The following is an 18,922-nucleotide window of genomic DNA, read 5'->3' on the forward strand; positions in this document are numbered from 1 at the left end:
CAACAGAAATCAAACCCTTGTCTCCCAGGGATCAACCTAGGATATAGGTGAAGGTATCCTTTATGTGACTAGGGGAAAACAGTCTGTGTTCCAAAGGGCTACAAAACGATTAAATTTTTTTCAGCAAATTGTGGTTGACTGTTCAAACAACTTTGGAATAATGTAAGATTCTATTCAAAAACAATACAACTAAAAGATCGAAATATAATTTCTTTTGAAATAGAGGAATTTCAAAGAGTAAAACTGTGATTTATGAACAATCAAGGGCTATTGTAAGATTCCAAGGAAACATTCTGTAAGAAGGGAATTTTAGCTGCCAGGGTAAACTACCCAATACTGGTAGTAAAATAACCCTAGATTGATCCCCGTCTTCAGTGTGATAATTCTACCAACTCAGCCCCAGTCTGCTGGGTGAAAGAGATTATCAGCCCCTTTTCCATTACCCAAGATATTTTTTTTCTGAGTGCTCTGACTGGATCAGGCCCTGGTTTTTAACTTGATATACCTAGTTCATGACTCTACTAATCACTGCGCCAATAGAGCCTGTCTACCAGATAGAGGCATATTTATTAAGCTGCACAGTAAACGTAAAAAATGAAGTTTCAAATTGTTTCAATTTGAAATCTGTCCGTGTACATGATATTAGAAAGAGACAATAACAAAAGACATCGGGGAATAGATCTTGAATCTGATAAAGATGACCGCTAGGACCTGTACCAGAAATCTTCTCTAAGTAACTCTATATATAAGTAAACAAAGAGCTGCTGGGGCGAGAGAGTCTTATATACCTTGCATCCAGTCTCAAGTAAACCTCATCATATGTAGGGAAACTGAGATCCGTTCTGCCATTGTTAAACATCACATTCGAATAAAAGACTCACGGGGTATAAGGCCGATAGAGCATTAGTATAACTTACCTTGGACTATAGGAGCGTGACACGAGCGTACGAATATTCAGCCAGCTGTTTACTTTCACTTTGATCATGAGCGTACCCTTTGTTTACAGAGGTCTGTCGAAACGCGACAACAACGGACAACAAGAGACAACAAGCACTTTAAAGCGTCTATACTATGTATATAGATAGTCTATATCTTTATATATGTGATATATCTTTTACATATATATATTGTAATGAAGTTAGCGAAATCAAAATGTTGGAAATGCGACCATGATATACCATGTGAAATTGATCGATTATCTCCCTTACTAAACTATGTCATGAACCTTAATTTCACAAAGCGCACACTTTATACTATAGTCAAACAACGTGGATTTTTTTCTGCTTTTGTGTGTTGTTTCGGGTAAGTCATTAGGTCATATCATGATAAGCCTTTTGATGTCATCAACTTAACTGAATATCTTTAAAGATATTTTGTGAAGACGCTTTACGACGTATGTTGTCGCTTGATGTTACTTGTTGGCGCTTTTTAGGTAGACCGATCTACTGCAGTCATTTTGATTTCCAACTACTGGAGCGATATCATCAGCAATGGCCGGTGCACTGGAAAATTACGTGAACACCGTCCAGAACTTATCATCACAGGGTAAATACGTTTAAAAGATAACTCGGATCATTCGAATTTGGAAAGCTTCGTTATGGTATTAATTAATGTAGAACAAGGCTGTTCTGAACCGCATGTATTACATTGTAATATGAAGATGTTCACTATTAGATTCTTCTCGTGATATTTTTGGTTTTAAATCCTCAGCGCATCAGTTTCAGTCCCCTTAAGAAATCGTATGCGTATACTTATGTGTGTTACATGGTATACAGTTACGCCACGCCTCCGGGACACCGACATTCGTTGGTGAGACGACTCCTAAAACAGAGGGAGTCAATGCATGGAGACGAAAAGCCTGTTACAACCAACATACAAATATAATTACATTGTCAGCAGAACATGCGGCAGGCTTCCCATATTTTGTTCAGTGAGGTAGTCACCTGTCACATGTACTTCACGGAGACCCAGCCTTAAAATGCTCCTGTCTGTTTCATGAAGTATTAAGCTCATCAGGAAGTCTGAAATGGCTTTGGTACACACATATGATAAAACATTTATTTTGTTGTAGGTAACTTTGCCCAGTTATGTGAGTTTATTGGTAAGAGTGCTGATACATTAGCCAAGAATGCCAGTCACCTAGACAACGTGTTAGCTACACTGGACATCCAACAACACTCCCTTGGAATTCTGGGAATCCTGTATGTTTGTTTAAGATTTGAAATAAACATGATATTAAATTTGTATGTTAATATTAGATTTTGAAAATTTTATGTGTTTAATATTAATTTGATATGTTTTGTAGTTTTGTGTAAGTTTCATTTTGGGTTGGTAGGGTTTATGTATAAGTACTGACATTGTGTAGTTGTTTATATACAAAATTTGAAACAAGATCTTTGAAATATCTTTTTCCCCCTTTTTGTCGCTGTATATGACAGTATGTTTGATAAATTCAATGCTGCATTTTACTGTATTTAGATGTACTTAATTTGAAGCAGTGAAATTTTAATGCATCATCACATTTTGGCAAATTACCACAATGATAAATAGACAACATATAGAAACTACAGCTATTGCAATCACGTTTAAGTAAAATACTTTCGGTACAAAATATGTATGCTTGTAGTATGTGAAAAAATTGCATTGTTTAAATTACATGGGTAAACAAATATCTTCATATCATTTTTAGATTTTTCTCCTTAAAACATGATGAAATGATTGTGGTTTTTTTTCCAGATGTGTGAAGTACAACATGCCGAACATTCCTGATTTTGAGACGTTGTTTGTACAAACTCAGGAATTCATCAACAGTTGTAATGGAGAACATGTACGATACGCTACAGACAGTTGTAAGTTCTGATATAAAGCAAGAGAAAACAAATGAAATGGAAATAAAATAAAACCTAAATCACAGTCAAATTAACAAGTACGAAGTACATGATGAAGATTTTAACCAATGAAATAAAAGTAAATTATAATATCTGAGCTCATTGGAATTAGTGAGGGGATGATGATAAAATATGATTGATTTTATAATAGTGTAACTCCATCTGATGCAATGATCGATAGTGATTTTTCATGATCAGTATTTTGTACCTTGATATTTGCTTGCGTTTTAGCAAGAACAAAATTCATAATATGCATAATAAAGATTCTGATTGCCAATGATATTTATTCTTATGCAAATTCTAGGTAAATAAGGTATTTTAGCTTAAAGTTACAAAATAAGAAAATATTACCTTAAGGAAGAATGTATTAACTTCCTATGAATATTCATTAAACACTCAGTCAGCGATGATCAATTAAGAATTTGAACTACCGGGTAATTTCCCATCACTAATTGGAATGGCATTTCAGAGGAAGTTAATGAGATTTGAACAAATTAGAATATACTTATGATTCCGAAGCAAAAAATACATTGATCGGAATTGACTAATGAGTGAGAGATGTTGAGGGATAAGATATTCTTGTGATTGTTCTATAATAGTTTTTATATATGTAACTAAACAGATGAAAGTGTTTGTAGTTTTAGATCTTGTCCTAAATGTACCATTGTCCCTATGGAAACACAATGATAATGGCCTAGATTGTTTTACTGGATCCTTGTAGCAATATGTTTTGTTTTGTATTTTTTTTTACCTAAAATTTATAGCTGCTTGTGCCTGTATGAATTCAGGGGAAAAAATAACATTATTTAATTTGAAATCCCAAAGGTTTAATTGACTGGTTATTGAAAAATATTTTTTTACCGGTTAACATTTTTATATTTCTGACATCTTGAAACCACTGCAGTGATTCAAAAGAAATTTTGCAAATCAAAATTAGAAATTGTCCAAATTGTACAGTGGTTGATATTACAAAATGAAATTTTGGGAAAATATAATCCTAACTTCTTTGGTATTATCATTGGATATGTGCAAATGCTGAAATAAGAAAAGAAAAAAAGTAAATTCACGTTACATAAGACTCGAAGGACTTTCAGTAAATCCACGGACAAGTCAACTGTTGTGTTTTCATTGATATTTTATATTTCAGATTCAGATTTGTGTCATAAGCTGACGGTTAATCTTGTGGAACAAAAACAGCCAATGAGAGGCATCAGTATCCTGACAAAGTCCATCAACAAAATACAACTATTTGAGTCTCAGCTAACCTCTATACACGCCGACTTGTGTCAGGTAAGCAAGCACACCTCTATACATGCTAACTTGTGTCAGGTAAGTAAGCACACCTCTATACACGCCGACTTGTGTCAGGTAAGTAAGCACACCTCTATACATTTTCATTATTGACCGATGAGAATTAGGGAAACAGATAGATAAACTTGTACTTCACACTATTCCAATAAAACATCTATCCTACCCAAAACAAGCATATATTGGTGAGGGGTACCATGTACACATAATGATCTATACTGGTGTCAACTGTCAAAACACTTGCTGATCTATACTGGTGTCAACTGTCAAAACACATACTGATCTATACTGGTGTCAACTGTCAAAACACATACTGATCTATACAGGTGTCAGCTGTCAAAACACATACTGATCTATACTGGTGTCAACTGTCAAAACACATGCTGATCTATACTGGAGTCAACTGTCTAAACACATACTGATCTATACTGGTGTCAACTGTCAAAACACATACTGATCTATACTGGTTTCAACTGTCAAAATACATGCTTATCTTTACTGGTTTCAACTGTCAAAACACATACTGATCTGTACTGGTGTCAACTGTCAAAACACTTACTGATCTATACTGGTGTCAACTGTCAAAACAAATGCTGTTCTATACTGGTGTCAACTGTCAAAACACTTGCTGATCTATACTGGTGTCAACTGTTAAAACACATACTGATCTATACTGGTGTCAACTGTCAAGACACATGCTTATCTTTACTGGTTTCAACTGTCAAAACACATACTGATCTGTACTGGTGTCAACTGTCAAAGCACATGCTGATCTATACTGGTGTCAACTGTCAAAACACATACTGATCTATACTGGTGTCAACTGTCAAAACACATACTGATCTATACTGGTGTCAACTGTCAAAACACATACTGATCTATACTGGTGTCAACTGTCAAAACACATACTGATCTATACAGGTGTCAGCTGTCAAAACACATGCTGATCTATACTGAAGTCAACTGTCAAAACACATGCTGATCTATACTGGTGTCTACTGTCAAAACACATACTGATCTACACTGGTGTCAATTGTCAAAACACATACTGATCTATACTGGTGTCAACTGTCAAAACACATACTGATCTATACTGGTGTCAACTGTCAAAACACATGCTTATCTTTACTGGTTTCAACTGTCAAAACACATACTGATCTGTACTGTTGTCAACTGTCAATACACATGCTGATCTATACTTGTGTCAACTGTCAAAACACATACCGATCTATACTGGTGTCAACTGTCAAAACACATGCTGATCTATACTGGTTTCAGCTGTCAAAATGCATATAGCATATAAAACATGGTGTATTTAATTTCACATATGGTCACTCTAAGTAAAATAAATACTAGATATCACACTTAGAAGTCTAAAAAATAATCATCTTGTCCTTGACTTATGATGTACAAAGATGATAACAAATTTTATTTTATTTCGGGCCATGATGGACAAGTAATTAAAGCATCAGGCTGTCTTTGTCAGTAGCCCTCCAGCTCTGGGTTGCAGGTTTAAGACCTACATGGGGCAGTTGCCAGGAACTTCCCATAGATCACTGTTTTTTCTCTCAGATCTTCGACTTTCCTCCACCACCAAACCAAGCACATCCTTAAATGATTCTGGCTGTTATTAGGATGTAAAACAACTGATAAATAAATAAAAGATAAATAAATAAAGACTTTTTAGCAGTTTTTTATTTATGAATAGCTCTTAATTTGAAAAAAAAATTAAAAAATTGAATTAGAATGTACAAAAAATTTGACATTTGATAGTCCAGAAATGATAATCTGTAATGTATTAATGGCATGCTTGAGGGACAAAATTCCATTTTGACTGGGTTGTTTGACCAAAAGCAGCAGTCCTTAAAACATGCAATCCAGATCCTGACCCAGGAACAAAGATGTCCGGAGTAACAAGGTTACAATTATACATGTATTCCTGACTTTATATTACAGCTCTGTCTTCTGTCTAAGAATATGAAACCAGCGTTACAATTCCTGGATGTCGACATCACAGACATCAGTAAAGAGGTAGGTGTTGTACACATCACTTTCTGCATAATGTTAGTTGATAAGGAATGGCAAAACGCATTAGCTACTGGAGATTTCTTCTCAAATACTACAGCATTGAATATGATGAAATGATTTACATGTATGTTTCATTATACTCAATATCTGTGCTTCATCTGTCTATAATCTCTATTTTTTTCATATTTAACAAGATTCTGTGATGTATAATGTGAAATTTTATTCTATGTTATTCTGTGATGTACAAGATTTTGTCCCGTATTTTTCTGTGATGTACAAGATTTTGGACTGTATTATTCTGTGATGTATAAGGTTTTGTACTGTATCATTCTGTGATGTACAAGATTTTGTACTGTATCATTCTGTGATGTACAAGATTTTGTACTGTATTATTCTGTGATGTACAAGATTTTGTCCCGTATTTTTCTGTGATGTACAAGATTTTGTCCCGTATTTTTCTGTGATGTACAAGATTTTGTCCCGTATTTTTCTGTGATGTACAAGATTTTGTACTGTATTATTCTGTGATGTACAAGATTTTGTACTGTATTTTTCTGTGATGTACAAGATTTTGTCCCGTATTTTTATGTGATGTACAAGATTTTGTCCCGTATTTTTATGTGATGTACAAGATTTTGTCCCGTATTTTTATGTGATGTACAAGATTTTGTCCCGTATTTTTCTGTGATGTACAAGATTTTGTCCCGTATTTTTATGTGATGTACAATATTTTGTCCTGTATTTTTCTGTGATGTACAAGATTTTGGACTGTATTATTCTGTGATGTATAAGGTTTTGTACTGTATCATTCTGTGATGTACAAGATTTTGTACTGTATTTTTCTGTGATGTACAAGATTTTGTCCCATATTTTTCTGTGATGTACAAGATTTTGTCCCGTATTTTTCTGTGATGTACAAGATTTTGTCCCGTATTTTTCTGTGATGTACAAGATTTTGTACTGTATTTTTCTGTGATGTACAAGATTTTGTGCTGTATCATTCTGTGATGTACAAGATTTTGTACTGTATTTTTCTGTGATGTACAAGATTTTGTACTGTATTTTTCTGTGATGTACAAGATTTTGTACTGTATTATTCTGTGATGTACAAGATTTTGTACTGTATCATTCTGTGATGTACAAGATTTTGTACTGTATTTTTCTGTGATGTACAAGATTTTGTCCCGTATTTTTCTGTGATGTACAAGATTTTGTCCCGTATTTTTCTGTGATGTACAAGATTTTGTCCCGTATTTTTCTGTGATGTATAAGATTTTGTACTGTATTTTTCTGTGATGTACAAGATTTTGTGCTGTATTTTTCTGTGATGTACAAGATTTTGTACTGTATTTCTCTGTGATGTACAAGATTTTGTGCTGTATCATTCTGTGATGTACAAGATTTTGTACTGTATTTTTCTGTGATGTACAAGATTTTGTACTGTATTTTTCTGTGATGTACAAGATTTTGTCCCGTATTTTTCTGTGATGTACAAGATTTTGTCCCGTATTTTTCTGTGATGTACAAGATTTTGTGCTGTATCATTCTGTGATGTACAAGATTTTGTACTGTATTTTTCTGTGATGTACAAGATTTTGTACTGTATTATTCTGTGATGTGATTTTGTACAAGATTTTGTACTGTATTTTTCTGTGATGTACAAGATTTTATCCCGTATTTTTCTGTGATGTACAAGATTTTATCCCGTATTTTTCTGTGATGTACAAGATTTTGTCCCGTATTTTTCTGTGATGTGTAAGATTTTATCCCGTATTTTTCTGTGATGTGTAAGATTTTGTCCCGTATTTTTCTGTGATGTATAAGATTTTGTCCCGTATTTTTCTGTGATGTATAAGATTTTATCCCGTATTTTTCTGTGATGTATAATGTGAGATTTTGTTTGTAATTACAGGGAGGACATTATGATGCTAAGGATTTCCTACTTTATTATTACTATGGTGGAATGATCTACACGGCCCTTAAAAACTACGACCGAGCACTCTATATGTATGAAATTGTAAGTACGAGCACTACAGCGAAGAGCTTTATGAAAGAAATTCTGATCACAGGATCAGAACATAAACTGGGCATTTTACAGTTGTATGATATATAAAATTGTGTGTGTATATACATATATATGAGGTCATTAATTAGGTTGAGTGAACACTTTGCATTGTAATCATTATTGTGGGTATGTGACTCCTGCAGAAATATAATCTTGCTTTAAATAGAGGTTTCAAGAATAGACTGGAGCTCTCAAATCACCTACAAGCAAACAACACTTTTTCATCGTGTGAGGATTGACCTTGACATTCAGTGCATTGTTTATATATCCTTAAATCATGATTAAAAACCATTTTAAAAAATTAGCATTGAATTCTTTGGAGGGAAAAAGGATCTGTAGAACAAGTCTCTGTCTTAGATTAGCACTGCAATGCCTAGGTTCATCAAAATTTGATATGGGTTTTACTAAGTCATGGTTCCTGTTTGTAAGTTACGGAGTTAGTCTCTGTCTTGTATTAGTTCGGTAATGCCTGGGTTCATCAAAATTTGATATGGGTTTTACTAAGTCATGGTTCCTGTTTGTAAGTTACGGAGTTAGTCTCTGTCTTGTATTAGTTCGGTAATGCCTGGGTTCATCAAAATTTGATATGGGTTTTACGAAGTCATGGTTCCTGTTTGTAAGTTACGGAGTTAGTCTCTGTCTTGGATTAGTTTGGTAATGCCTGGGTTCATCAAAATTTGATATGGGTTTTACTAAGTCATGGTACCTGTTTGTAAGTTAAAGGCCTGAGATTGTGTATATACTACATGTCACTTACATGGTTTTTGTATTATGGTTTGGTCTACCAGAAAGTAAATATTTAATGCCTGTATCAGGGATTTGTGCCCTGAATGTTAAACAACAAAAATGCTATTTTAGCTTGATAGGACAGGATCTAAAATGATGATTATAATCATGAATTATGAGGTATGATATAGTACAGAGGTCAGTTGCTCTGCACATATTCATGAAAAAAGGTATGATTTGCTTAATGGTGATAATATGAATGATGGGCGGTAACCCAGAAATGTGAAAACAAAGTTTCACATCACCAGTTCTGTGTGTTCTAAGTATTAAAAGCTCATTGAAAAATAAAAATATCGAGAAAATAAATTGCTCTCAAAAATAATGAAATTCCAATTATAAAATAACTTTAAAAAGCTGCAGATTTTTCTCAAGGTCTTTCTTATATTGATGCTTCCTAATATGTACATGATTGTAAAAATTGTTTGTGGTTTCATCACCGACACCATGTAAAATTTCATGCTTTTTTATTATTACCTAGGTGGTCACAACTCCAAGCATGGCTGTCAGCCACATTATGTTGGAAGCCTATAAAAAATACATCCTCACAGCTCTCATTTTACATGGAAAAGTAAGTAGTCTTTGATTGGTCAGAGGTCAGATTCCATTGAGCGAGAGTGTCACGTGGAGAATCGGTCGTCCTCGGGATGTTCATGCTGTGTTCCAAGATCCCGATCTGTACTATGAATGATGCACTAAAGAGAAGTTTTAGTCCATACGTGTGAAGACGGATAAAAAATTAAAAAGATACATCAGTTGGTGTTCCAAGCTCCACATTGTTACAATTTTACACCAGTACAATGACATTAAGAAATTCTTGCTGTAAAAATATCACTGAATGTTTATATGTGTTGTTGTGTTTGAGAGCTTATATCTCATACTGTTTGGTCCTCAGGTTCCCAATGTTCCTAAATACACATCACCAGTTGTTGCCAGGTATATTAAAGTAAGTAATCTGCACTGTCATTACTAGAACCCATATACTTTAATCAGAGGCCTGTTTTTAACTCTGTCTTGGAATATTTGCTGACACATAAAATTTCGGAATTTCCAATAATTTACTAGTGATAAAGAGACAAATTAGTAGCTGTTTTGTATCTCTAGCATGGTCAGACAACCTTATGTTACAGTATTAAATTATTTTTTTTATTGTCTTCACTATGATTCTAGGCGGTAACACTCTCATAAAAATTTATAGCCCTTTTCTAACCTCATCATAGGTCAAAGGTCATTTTTTTTCTCCAAATGATATTGCTTTCATCATTATTTCTGTTTGCTTGTCATACTTTTGTAATGGAGGTGTAACAAAGACAGTCTTTATCGTTGACAGCCCCTGTGTCAGTCGTACCATGACCTAGCTTCTATTTATGCTTCAAACAATCCCGCAGATCTACACACAACTGTAACAAAACATGTGGAAGTTTTTATAAGGGTAAGTAATTAACTCATACTCAAGTTTGGTCTGGCTTCACTGGTCAGGAGATGTCAGTGAAACAGAACATACTTAGCATTCCAGAACGCCTGATGTTTTTCTCTCTCACCTGATTAACAGCCCTCTGGAAATCATTTGTGCATATTAAGTCCTTGTTATCACAGTTTGAGCTAGAAATTGACACTTTTGCTGATAAAAGAAGAGTTCCTTGTGCTGTATGGAATGGTAAATGATGAACTATCAGTATCTGAATTGCAGTTGGTTTATTACATTATATTTGTCATTCATTGTTTTACAGGACAACAACATGGGCCTGGTTAAACAGTGTATCACATCAATGTTCAAAAAAAATATTCAACGACTTACCAAGGTAGGTACCTCTGGATCAAGACTAACCTTCATTGATATCAAACAGTGATCTGTCCTCGGAAATGGAAAAAAAAAATGAAAACTAGTGCTTGTTTCTAACATGGCCTTATACTTACACCAGACCATGAGATTTACTGTATTTATCTAGCAATAAGCCCATGTCTGGTAATTAGCCCACCTATATCAGTTGTCTTTCAGTAAAATTACAAAGCAGTGTCATTTGAGTGTCCTGTAATAAGCCGACCCCCTGAGTAAGAGTATGTTGGCTACTTGGCCTATTGCAGGATACAGTTGATACATGTTTAAAGAGCTAGACCCACTCCTCGACCAATATTATTTTATATAAAAAAAAAGGCATGATTTTCTATTTTTCTCGGGTAGCAAAAGTTCTAACCCTGTAATGCCGCAATTTTAAAGTAAATCGCTACCAATCTTATGTAATAAACGGTTTTAAAAAAGAATTAGAAACGACTCGGTGCTAATTCATAATTACGTGGGAAGTACTGCCCTCTGACACATGCGCAAAGAACTGTAAATAAATCTGCCATATTCCAACATGGCAGAAAGCGTGTGAGGGAAGCGGGGGAAGAAAACGTGTTTTGACAGACACTGAGGTGAAAAGAAGGAAAATGGCTGGTTCATACTCTGTATCGCTCTCTGTTTGGTTCTCTCATGTAGTATCACTCTAAAATCATATTCATAAATACTCTTATCATCAAATATTCGCTTTAGAATATCTAAGCATTGAAAGATGTGATCAATACATACATTAGAAGATTTCCATACCATTTCCATTCCAGTGTATAGAGTATTGATTGCATTTATCGGTAAAATCTCTTTACAAGCGATGTCACATGGACGTACTACTTGCCTCTTCCTCCATTTTTGTTTTGGTCCTGACCGCGTCTGAATGTATCACATGACTTTCCTCATCAACATTCATATCCTGGTGTTGATTAATGAGACTTATTCCGGCACCGATATCTCCGGTACCCTTTCAATTTCAAGTTCGAAACGTTATACAAGTCTTTATTCATATATTATCTATTAGTATACAACAACATTTCCAGTCAATAAAATATGAAAAAAAATATCTATAATGGAGTGGGTCTGGCTCTTTCATGGTTTTGTTATCACAGCTTACTCTGTTTGTTTTAATTTTCAGACATTTTTAACTTTATCGTTAACTGACATGGCCAATAGAGTTCAACTTTCTGGACCGAAGGAGGCTGAGAAATATGTCTTACACATGGTATGTGAGCATTCTGTCTGTACATATACAATTTTTTTAAAGCTACAACACCTTATTCTAATTATACCTGTGACATGCTAACACAGGAGACTGAAATGTTACTGTTTTGTGGCATTAGGTTTTCAGCCATTATATTTTTTCAGTGAAAAACTTCTTTTCTAAAAGAGCACTTCAGTTTTTAACCACTAATGACATTCATTTTTAGTCAATTTTTGATTCAAATAGAGAAAATTGTGCCGTTTCTTGTCCAAGATGCTTTCAGATATTCTAAAAATGATCATTTTCTTCAGCAAGTTGATAAAGGCCTTTTTTCTTTTCAATATTGTTACTCTTTTGCTGCTCTTGGACTAGTATTGCTAGATGTTTTTCATTCGCTTACAAAGAAATTTTTTTTTACATGTTTGAAGGAATATTTTATCTAATGTAAGATCCTATGTTTTCGTGGGGCTCAAATTTTGCAGTTGAAATTGTACTCACAAAATCCACTAGAGCTAAAATGATAATGTAGTTCACTTACAGATAAATCAGAGAATAAAAAAAGCTTGTGGAATCTATGAAAATTATAATTTCTATGAAAATAAATAGTTTTACAGTACTGAAAATATTTACCCAACGTAAAAGATATCCCAAAGTCAGTACAGTCTCTTATCTAGTGTCACATATATTTACACATTGGTCAGCGCCATCAATTACATTAAGTTTTTAGTAATGATATCAACAGAGGAAGAACCCTACCCAATTCCAAAGATAAATTTAATTGTACTGAACAGAAGAAGCATGATAAAATTCTATTGTATACCAATTTAATTTTTAGATTGAAGATGGTGAAATCTACGCTACAATTAATCAAAAAGATGGCATGGTTCGCTTCCATGACAACCCTGAACAGTACAAGAGTGCCGCTGTGTTAGCCCAGATAGACAAAGAGGTAGGTGGCCAGTACATGTGTAACAGTTACAAATTAATGAACCCAGGGTACCAGTATCTGTGGACCAAAATTTGTTGTAGGCAAAAACACAGGTATTGCTATACCAATATTTATGATATAAATACAGGTATACCAGTATATTTAGGAATGTTTTCTAAAGTATATTTGTCGACAAATGAATATCTAAGATGAAAATTAGTGTTTTCTTCATTTTTAGATGCAGAAATGTATGCAACTAGATGAGAAATTAAAGGAGATGGATCGAGAAATAGAGGTGAACCCACAATATGTACAAAAGGTAAGAATATCAGAAATAGAGGTGAACCCACGATATGTACAAAAAGTGAAGTATTTCAGAAATAGAGGTGAACCCACAATATGTACAAAAAGTAAAATATTTCAGAAATAGAGGTAAACCCACAATATATACAAAAGGTTAGTATTTCAGAAATAGAAGTGAACCCACAAATGTAGAAAAGGAGAAAGTCTTAAGGCCAATCACAGAATCACCACCCAAATTGTTAAGCAAAAGCTTGTTGAACATGGCGTGCAAGTCGTTTGTAATATTTCACTGCTTACTTGTTTTGTGGCCTTATGTTAATGGGAATTAGCCATGTATGTAAAGTATTTGTGTGTTCAATCAGCATCTTTTTTTTATTGAGAAATGAAAATATGTTTTGTGGTGCTTTCAGAGTTCAGGAATGCATGAAGATGAATTACCTGGAAGTTCTACCAAGGGTCAAGGATATTAATGGATACTTAAACAATGGTGCAAATGTACTCAAAATGAGACATTTATATCAAAAGTGATACTCACTCGGATATGGAAGTTACATAAAGAGAACAAAATTTAACAATCCATAGAAAGTGCTTATTCAGTGTAGCGGGAAGACTCCGAGGAAAGAAGTCATTATGAGTTAGTCATTGTTGCTCTGAGGGATCATCATAGATCTGTAATCAACAAGTTTGTTTGTGTTAGCAATGACCTGTCAGAGGTGATAATCATAGATAACATATGTTGATGTTCTGTTGTGGAACTAAAGATTTGTATTTTTACAGATTCCATTGCTGCAAATTCCTCATATTGTCATTAGTTATTTACAAGTTCTGGTACACTGATACTTTTCTGGGTGTCAGATACATATATGCATACAAACCTGTAGATTTTGGATACAGACACAAGATATCTGCTATCCCATAGTGCTACACTAAGTGACAATTGCTATACCACAGTGCTACACTAAGTGACGTTGAAGTCTGGAACTACATTATTCTAATTCAAGACTTTGAAGTGCATTTAAAATGACATATATTTGCATTTGGAATTCCGTTGTCAAGTTTTAAGACTTTTTTTTTTAAAAGATGTCCCAGAAACGAGTCGTGATGTATACACAAAGAGTATGAAAAGTCTTCTGTTTGGTCTAGTTGCAGAACTTTCCGTAGGTTTTGAACTTCAGTGCTACACCTATGGGTACAAGTTCCCTATCTACATATATATTTATGAGAGGATGATTTCATAACCACATACAAATGGAATTAAAAATAAAAATTTCTGTGATACAAATAGCTGAGTTTATTGTTTTGTACAGGCCAACTACTTCTTGATGGTGTGAACTGGTAGGTGTTGTGTAAACCCAAAGGCCTAGAATCATAATGTTTGGCTGGAAGGCTCCTTGAATGAAGCAGTGATCTTGACCCACATTCAAGGTCACCGGGCTCAAATTTAATGAAATCCTTTAACAAGTTCTTCACAATGACCAAATGGCTTAGAATCATGATATTTTGCTGAAACATTCTATGCATGAGGCTCGACAAGTTTGTAGGAAAAAGGTTATTGATCCATTTTCAAGGTCACATGGGTTGAATTTGTTAAAACAGTCAAACAACTTCTCAATGATCATGACTGAATTTCAATGATGGGATATCTTTGTATTTGTGAAAAGTATTGAATACCAGGTAAGTAATGCAGGCTTATTGTGCCTCTTGTTATTTATGTCACCTAGCAGTGTCCTATTATTGGTGACAAATGTTCATCTTGCCTCTTCTGATATGATTGTATGTATTTAGGCCTCTACATTTTGTAATATCTTCACACAAGCCACAAAAGAGAATTTTTCAGACAAAGATTTTTAATTTCAAGAGAAAAAATCATATTCTTGTTCAAATTTGTCAAAGTCTCTATCTGTAAACACTGTATTAGATTCTTGTTGAGTCACTGGTGTTGGGATATTCTTGGCCAATTTTCCGTTGTTATGCTGAACAATCTGTAAGTAAAGACACAGGCTGGTAATACACAGATTTCTTCACTGTCGTTATATTTTGTCCATTACAAATCAATAAACCTGGATCAGATCACATGACCTGCAGAGAATTAATAATCCTAGACCACATGACCTACAAAGAATGAATAATCCTGGATCACATGACCTACAGAGAATTAATATACCTAGATCACATGACCTACAGAGAATCAATAATCTTAGATCACATGACCTACAGAGAATTAATCCTAGACCACATGACTTACAGAGAATTAATCTCATACCACATGACCTACAAAGAATTAATATACCTAGATCACATGACCTACAGAGAATCAATAATCTTAGATCACATGACCTACAGAGAATTAATCCTAGACCACATGACCTACAGAGAATTAATCTCATACCACATGACCTACAAAGAATTAATAAACCTGGATCACATGACCTACAGAGCTTGAATAATCCTGGATCATATGACCTACAGAGTATTAACAATCATTTATCACATGGTCTACTGAAAATCAATAATCTAAGATCACATGACCAACAAAGAATTAATAATCCTGGATCACATGACCTACAGAGAATTAATAATCCTTTATCACATGACCTACAGAGAATCAATCATCCTAGATCACATGACCTACAGAGAATTAATCCCAGACCACATGACCTACAGAGAATTAATAAACCTAGATCACATGACCTACAAAGAATTAATCCTAGACCACATGACCTACAGAGAATTAATCTCATACCACATGACCTACAAAGAATAAATAAACCTGGATCACATGACCTACAGAGAATTAATAATCCTTTATCACATGACCTACAGAGAATCAATCATCCTAGATCACATGACCTACAAAGAATTAATAAACCTGGATCACATGACCTACAGAGAATTAATAATCCTTTATCACATGACCTACAGAGAATCAATCATCCTAGATCACATGACCTACAGAGAATTAATAATCCTAGACCACATGACCTACAGAGAATTAATCTCCGACCACATCACCTACAAAGAATTAATAAACCTGGATCACATGACCTACAGAGCTTGAATAATCCTGGATCATATGTCCTACTGAGTATTAACAATCATTTATCACATGGTCTACTGAAAATCAATAATCTAAGATCACATGACCAACAAAGAATTAATAATCCTGGATCACACGACCTACAGAGAACTTCCACTCTGTCAGTATAGTAGGAAATGTACAAATACATGTACTTTACTTAGGTTACCAACACACTCCCTGTTCTGTGTAGATGAATTCATCCTGTTTTCTAGGGACATGTTTAAGGCTAAACAATAATAAGAATGTTTCCTATTACATGGTTGTTAAAATTAGACTTGGTGAGTGAACGATTCATGGTTTTGTTATGCACTTTTTTTACATCAAAAAATGTTATACACGACAGTAATCATGATTAAATGCCACAAGCAATTAGACCAAACAAAAAGTGCAGATAATTTTACATAAGATTTTGCAATTAAAATTAATAATACTTTATAATAAAGCCAGATAAAATGTACATGAATGAAGAGTAGTCTGATAATAAACAGAAGAGACATTTAAATGGATACATACTGTATGTGTGACTTTTGATGATGTTTTACAAACACGAGACATTTCTTGGATCCTTTTCAAACTTTCATTTGTTAAGTCCTCAGCTTGCTGTTGCTTGAATTCCTCTAAAAAGATAAAAAAAAATAATGTAATTTTCTTATTTTCTTTGTTATCTACTAACAGTTCCTTGTTGGACAAAATTACTATCAACTCTTATTGGTATACAGTTTTGTTGGACCACATCCACAAGAGTAAAGTGAGCTTCAGTTAAGAGAAAATATTGATAATTTTGTTTTTTGGATCATATATACCAAGGTACCTTTCAGCCTTCAAAATAACAATTGTTGCTACATTGTGAGACTTACAAATTAAGTAATCCCTAAAGAAATGGCTGTCATACATGAGTTGCTTGTGGTATAAGATGTACCTTAACACACGCAATCTGACAATGATCATAATACAACTGATAGCACTTTATTTATATGTTTTGAAAATTCTACATCAACAAAATAAAACAATAATGTAATAAGAATGGAGAAAAATAAAAAAATCATCCCGGTAAATACTACAAACCTATTGTTGATTTTACAAATATTTTATTTTTCTTGATTAAATTTTCTTCTTGTCTTCTCTTTTGCTGTTTTTTTAACAGCTGACGCCTCTTCTGGACACCTTTCTTACTATTTGTCTTTGAACCCTTACATTCCACTCGGGATCTTGATGTACTGGTCCCATCACCTAAGCAATATTCAAACCAACTATTGTCAATTCAACCTGGGCCTGTAATAAGTGAACATTTAACAACTTTTTAAGGAGCTTGTCCACTGAGAGGCTGAACGTGTATGTAAAAGTTTAACTTTTTAAGGAACTTGTTCACTGAAAGGCCGAAAGTAGACGTATAACCTGTTAAATAGATAATTTTTCAAGGATATTGAGATAAAAATTTCCGTGTTTATTTTAAATGTCTTTAGATTGCTAGAGTGACTGTGACTGTTATAACACACATTGAGCTAAGATTAATCAAACTCTCTGCCCCTTGACAAGACAAGAACTTTACCTTTCATCATACACACACTTCAGCACTTAGATACAGAGAAGAAATTCCTTCAAGGGCCGGTGCCCAACTTATATCGACTTTTATATTTTGTTCTGCCAGTAAAAAATGGAGGGGATGTGTGGACATTCATTAGAACTATGTTGAATTATAATGGCAATGCATTTCAAGGTATTATAAATCAAAATATCATTAGCATGTTACTGTCAAATTCACATTTCTGATGTGGTTAAAGTGAAAGATCCATGCCGTACAAGCTTCGTCATAAAGCTAAATTGGGCCAGAAGGTCCGTTCCTGTTTCATAAATAAACAACTTTAGTCTAGAACAGTTGCCAGAAAGACTAAAATCGTGATTGACGTGGGAAAAATCATAAATTTTATCGTCAACGGAATTATCATCAAACATTACCGTCAACCAAATCGTCGTCAAACAATTGTAAACACTGCTGTGTTATAGCGGCAGACATTGCACGTTTTCTCCCCGTTTGTGAATTATACTGTCCCGTTAATTAGGCGCTTGAAATAATTTTCCGGGTACGACGACATACGAGATCATATGAATAGTGTATTTTCGTCCTGCTCTAGAAATCAATTATGTAATTCTGAATACGGGCTAATGTTTTTATTTACATGATGTGTTTTTCGATATACTTGCTTTCTGTAGTATGATTTAAAACCTCTTTATTAAGAATACACAATATTTCAATTACATTTTGACGGTAATTCTGGTTTTAGCCTTGCCTTTTCTAGCAATCATACAAATAACCTAGATCGAAGAAACCAATACTCTCCAAACGATATGTATCTTTTATAATAAACAAACTGTATGCTGCTAATAGGTGACCTTATACAGTGAGAGTGTAGATGTTCCTTTGATTTTAATCGGTAATTTACTTTTCCGAACTCAAACATATCATAATACGTTTCTTCTTCACTATCTCTTGTATTCCAGCTTCTATTC

At 34.1% G+C, this 18,922-nt stretch overlaps 2 protein-coding genes across 2 annotated transcripts; one reads left to right on the forward strand and one right to left on the reverse strand.

The window, feature by feature from the left end:
* Positions 1-1,460: 1,460 nt before the first annotated feature.
* Positions 1,461-14,617, forward strand: LOC132561573 (COP9 signalosome complex subunit 3-like). The gene is made up of 14 exons (XM_060226260.1): positions 1,461-1,545; positions 2,072-2,201; positions 2,737-2,849; positions 4,036-4,178; positions 6,153-6,227; positions 8,137-8,241; positions 9,554-9,643; positions 9,968-10,018; positions 10,403-10,504; positions 10,803-10,874; positions 12,039-12,125; positions 12,940-13,053; positions 13,271-13,351; positions 13,746-14,617. The coding sequence occupies exons 1-14, from the start codon at positions 1,491-1,493 to the stop codon at positions 13,803-13,805; spliced, it is 1,278 nt and encodes a 425-aa protein (XP_060082243.1). The 5' UTR covers positions 1,461-1,490; the 3' UTR covers positions 13,806-14,617.
* Positions 14,618-15,170: 553 nt separating this feature from the next.
* Positions 15,171-18,428, reverse strand: LOC132561581 (active regulator of SIRT1-like). Its single transcript, XM_060226276.1, has 4 exons — positions 18,371-18,428; positions 17,480-17,644; positions 16,928-17,031; positions 15,171-15,317 (listed from the first exon to the last, which is right to left on the reverse strand). Exons 1-4 carry the CDS (start codon positions 18,426-18,428, stop codon positions 15,189-15,191), a joined length of 456 nt encoding a protein of 151 aa, XP_060082259.1. The 3' UTR covers positions 15,171-15,188.
* Positions 18,429-18,922: the final 494 nt, after the last annotated feature.

Source organism: Ylistrum balloti, unplaced genomic scaffold (genome assembly GCF_031769215.1).
Source record: "Ylistrum balloti isolate Yb309-2 unplaced genomic scaffold, AGI_CSIRO_Ybal_v1 Utg371226, whole genome shotgun sequence".
Lineage (NCBI taxonomy): Eukaryota > Metazoa > Mollusca > Bivalvia > Pectinida > Pectinidae > Ylistrum > Ylistrum balloti.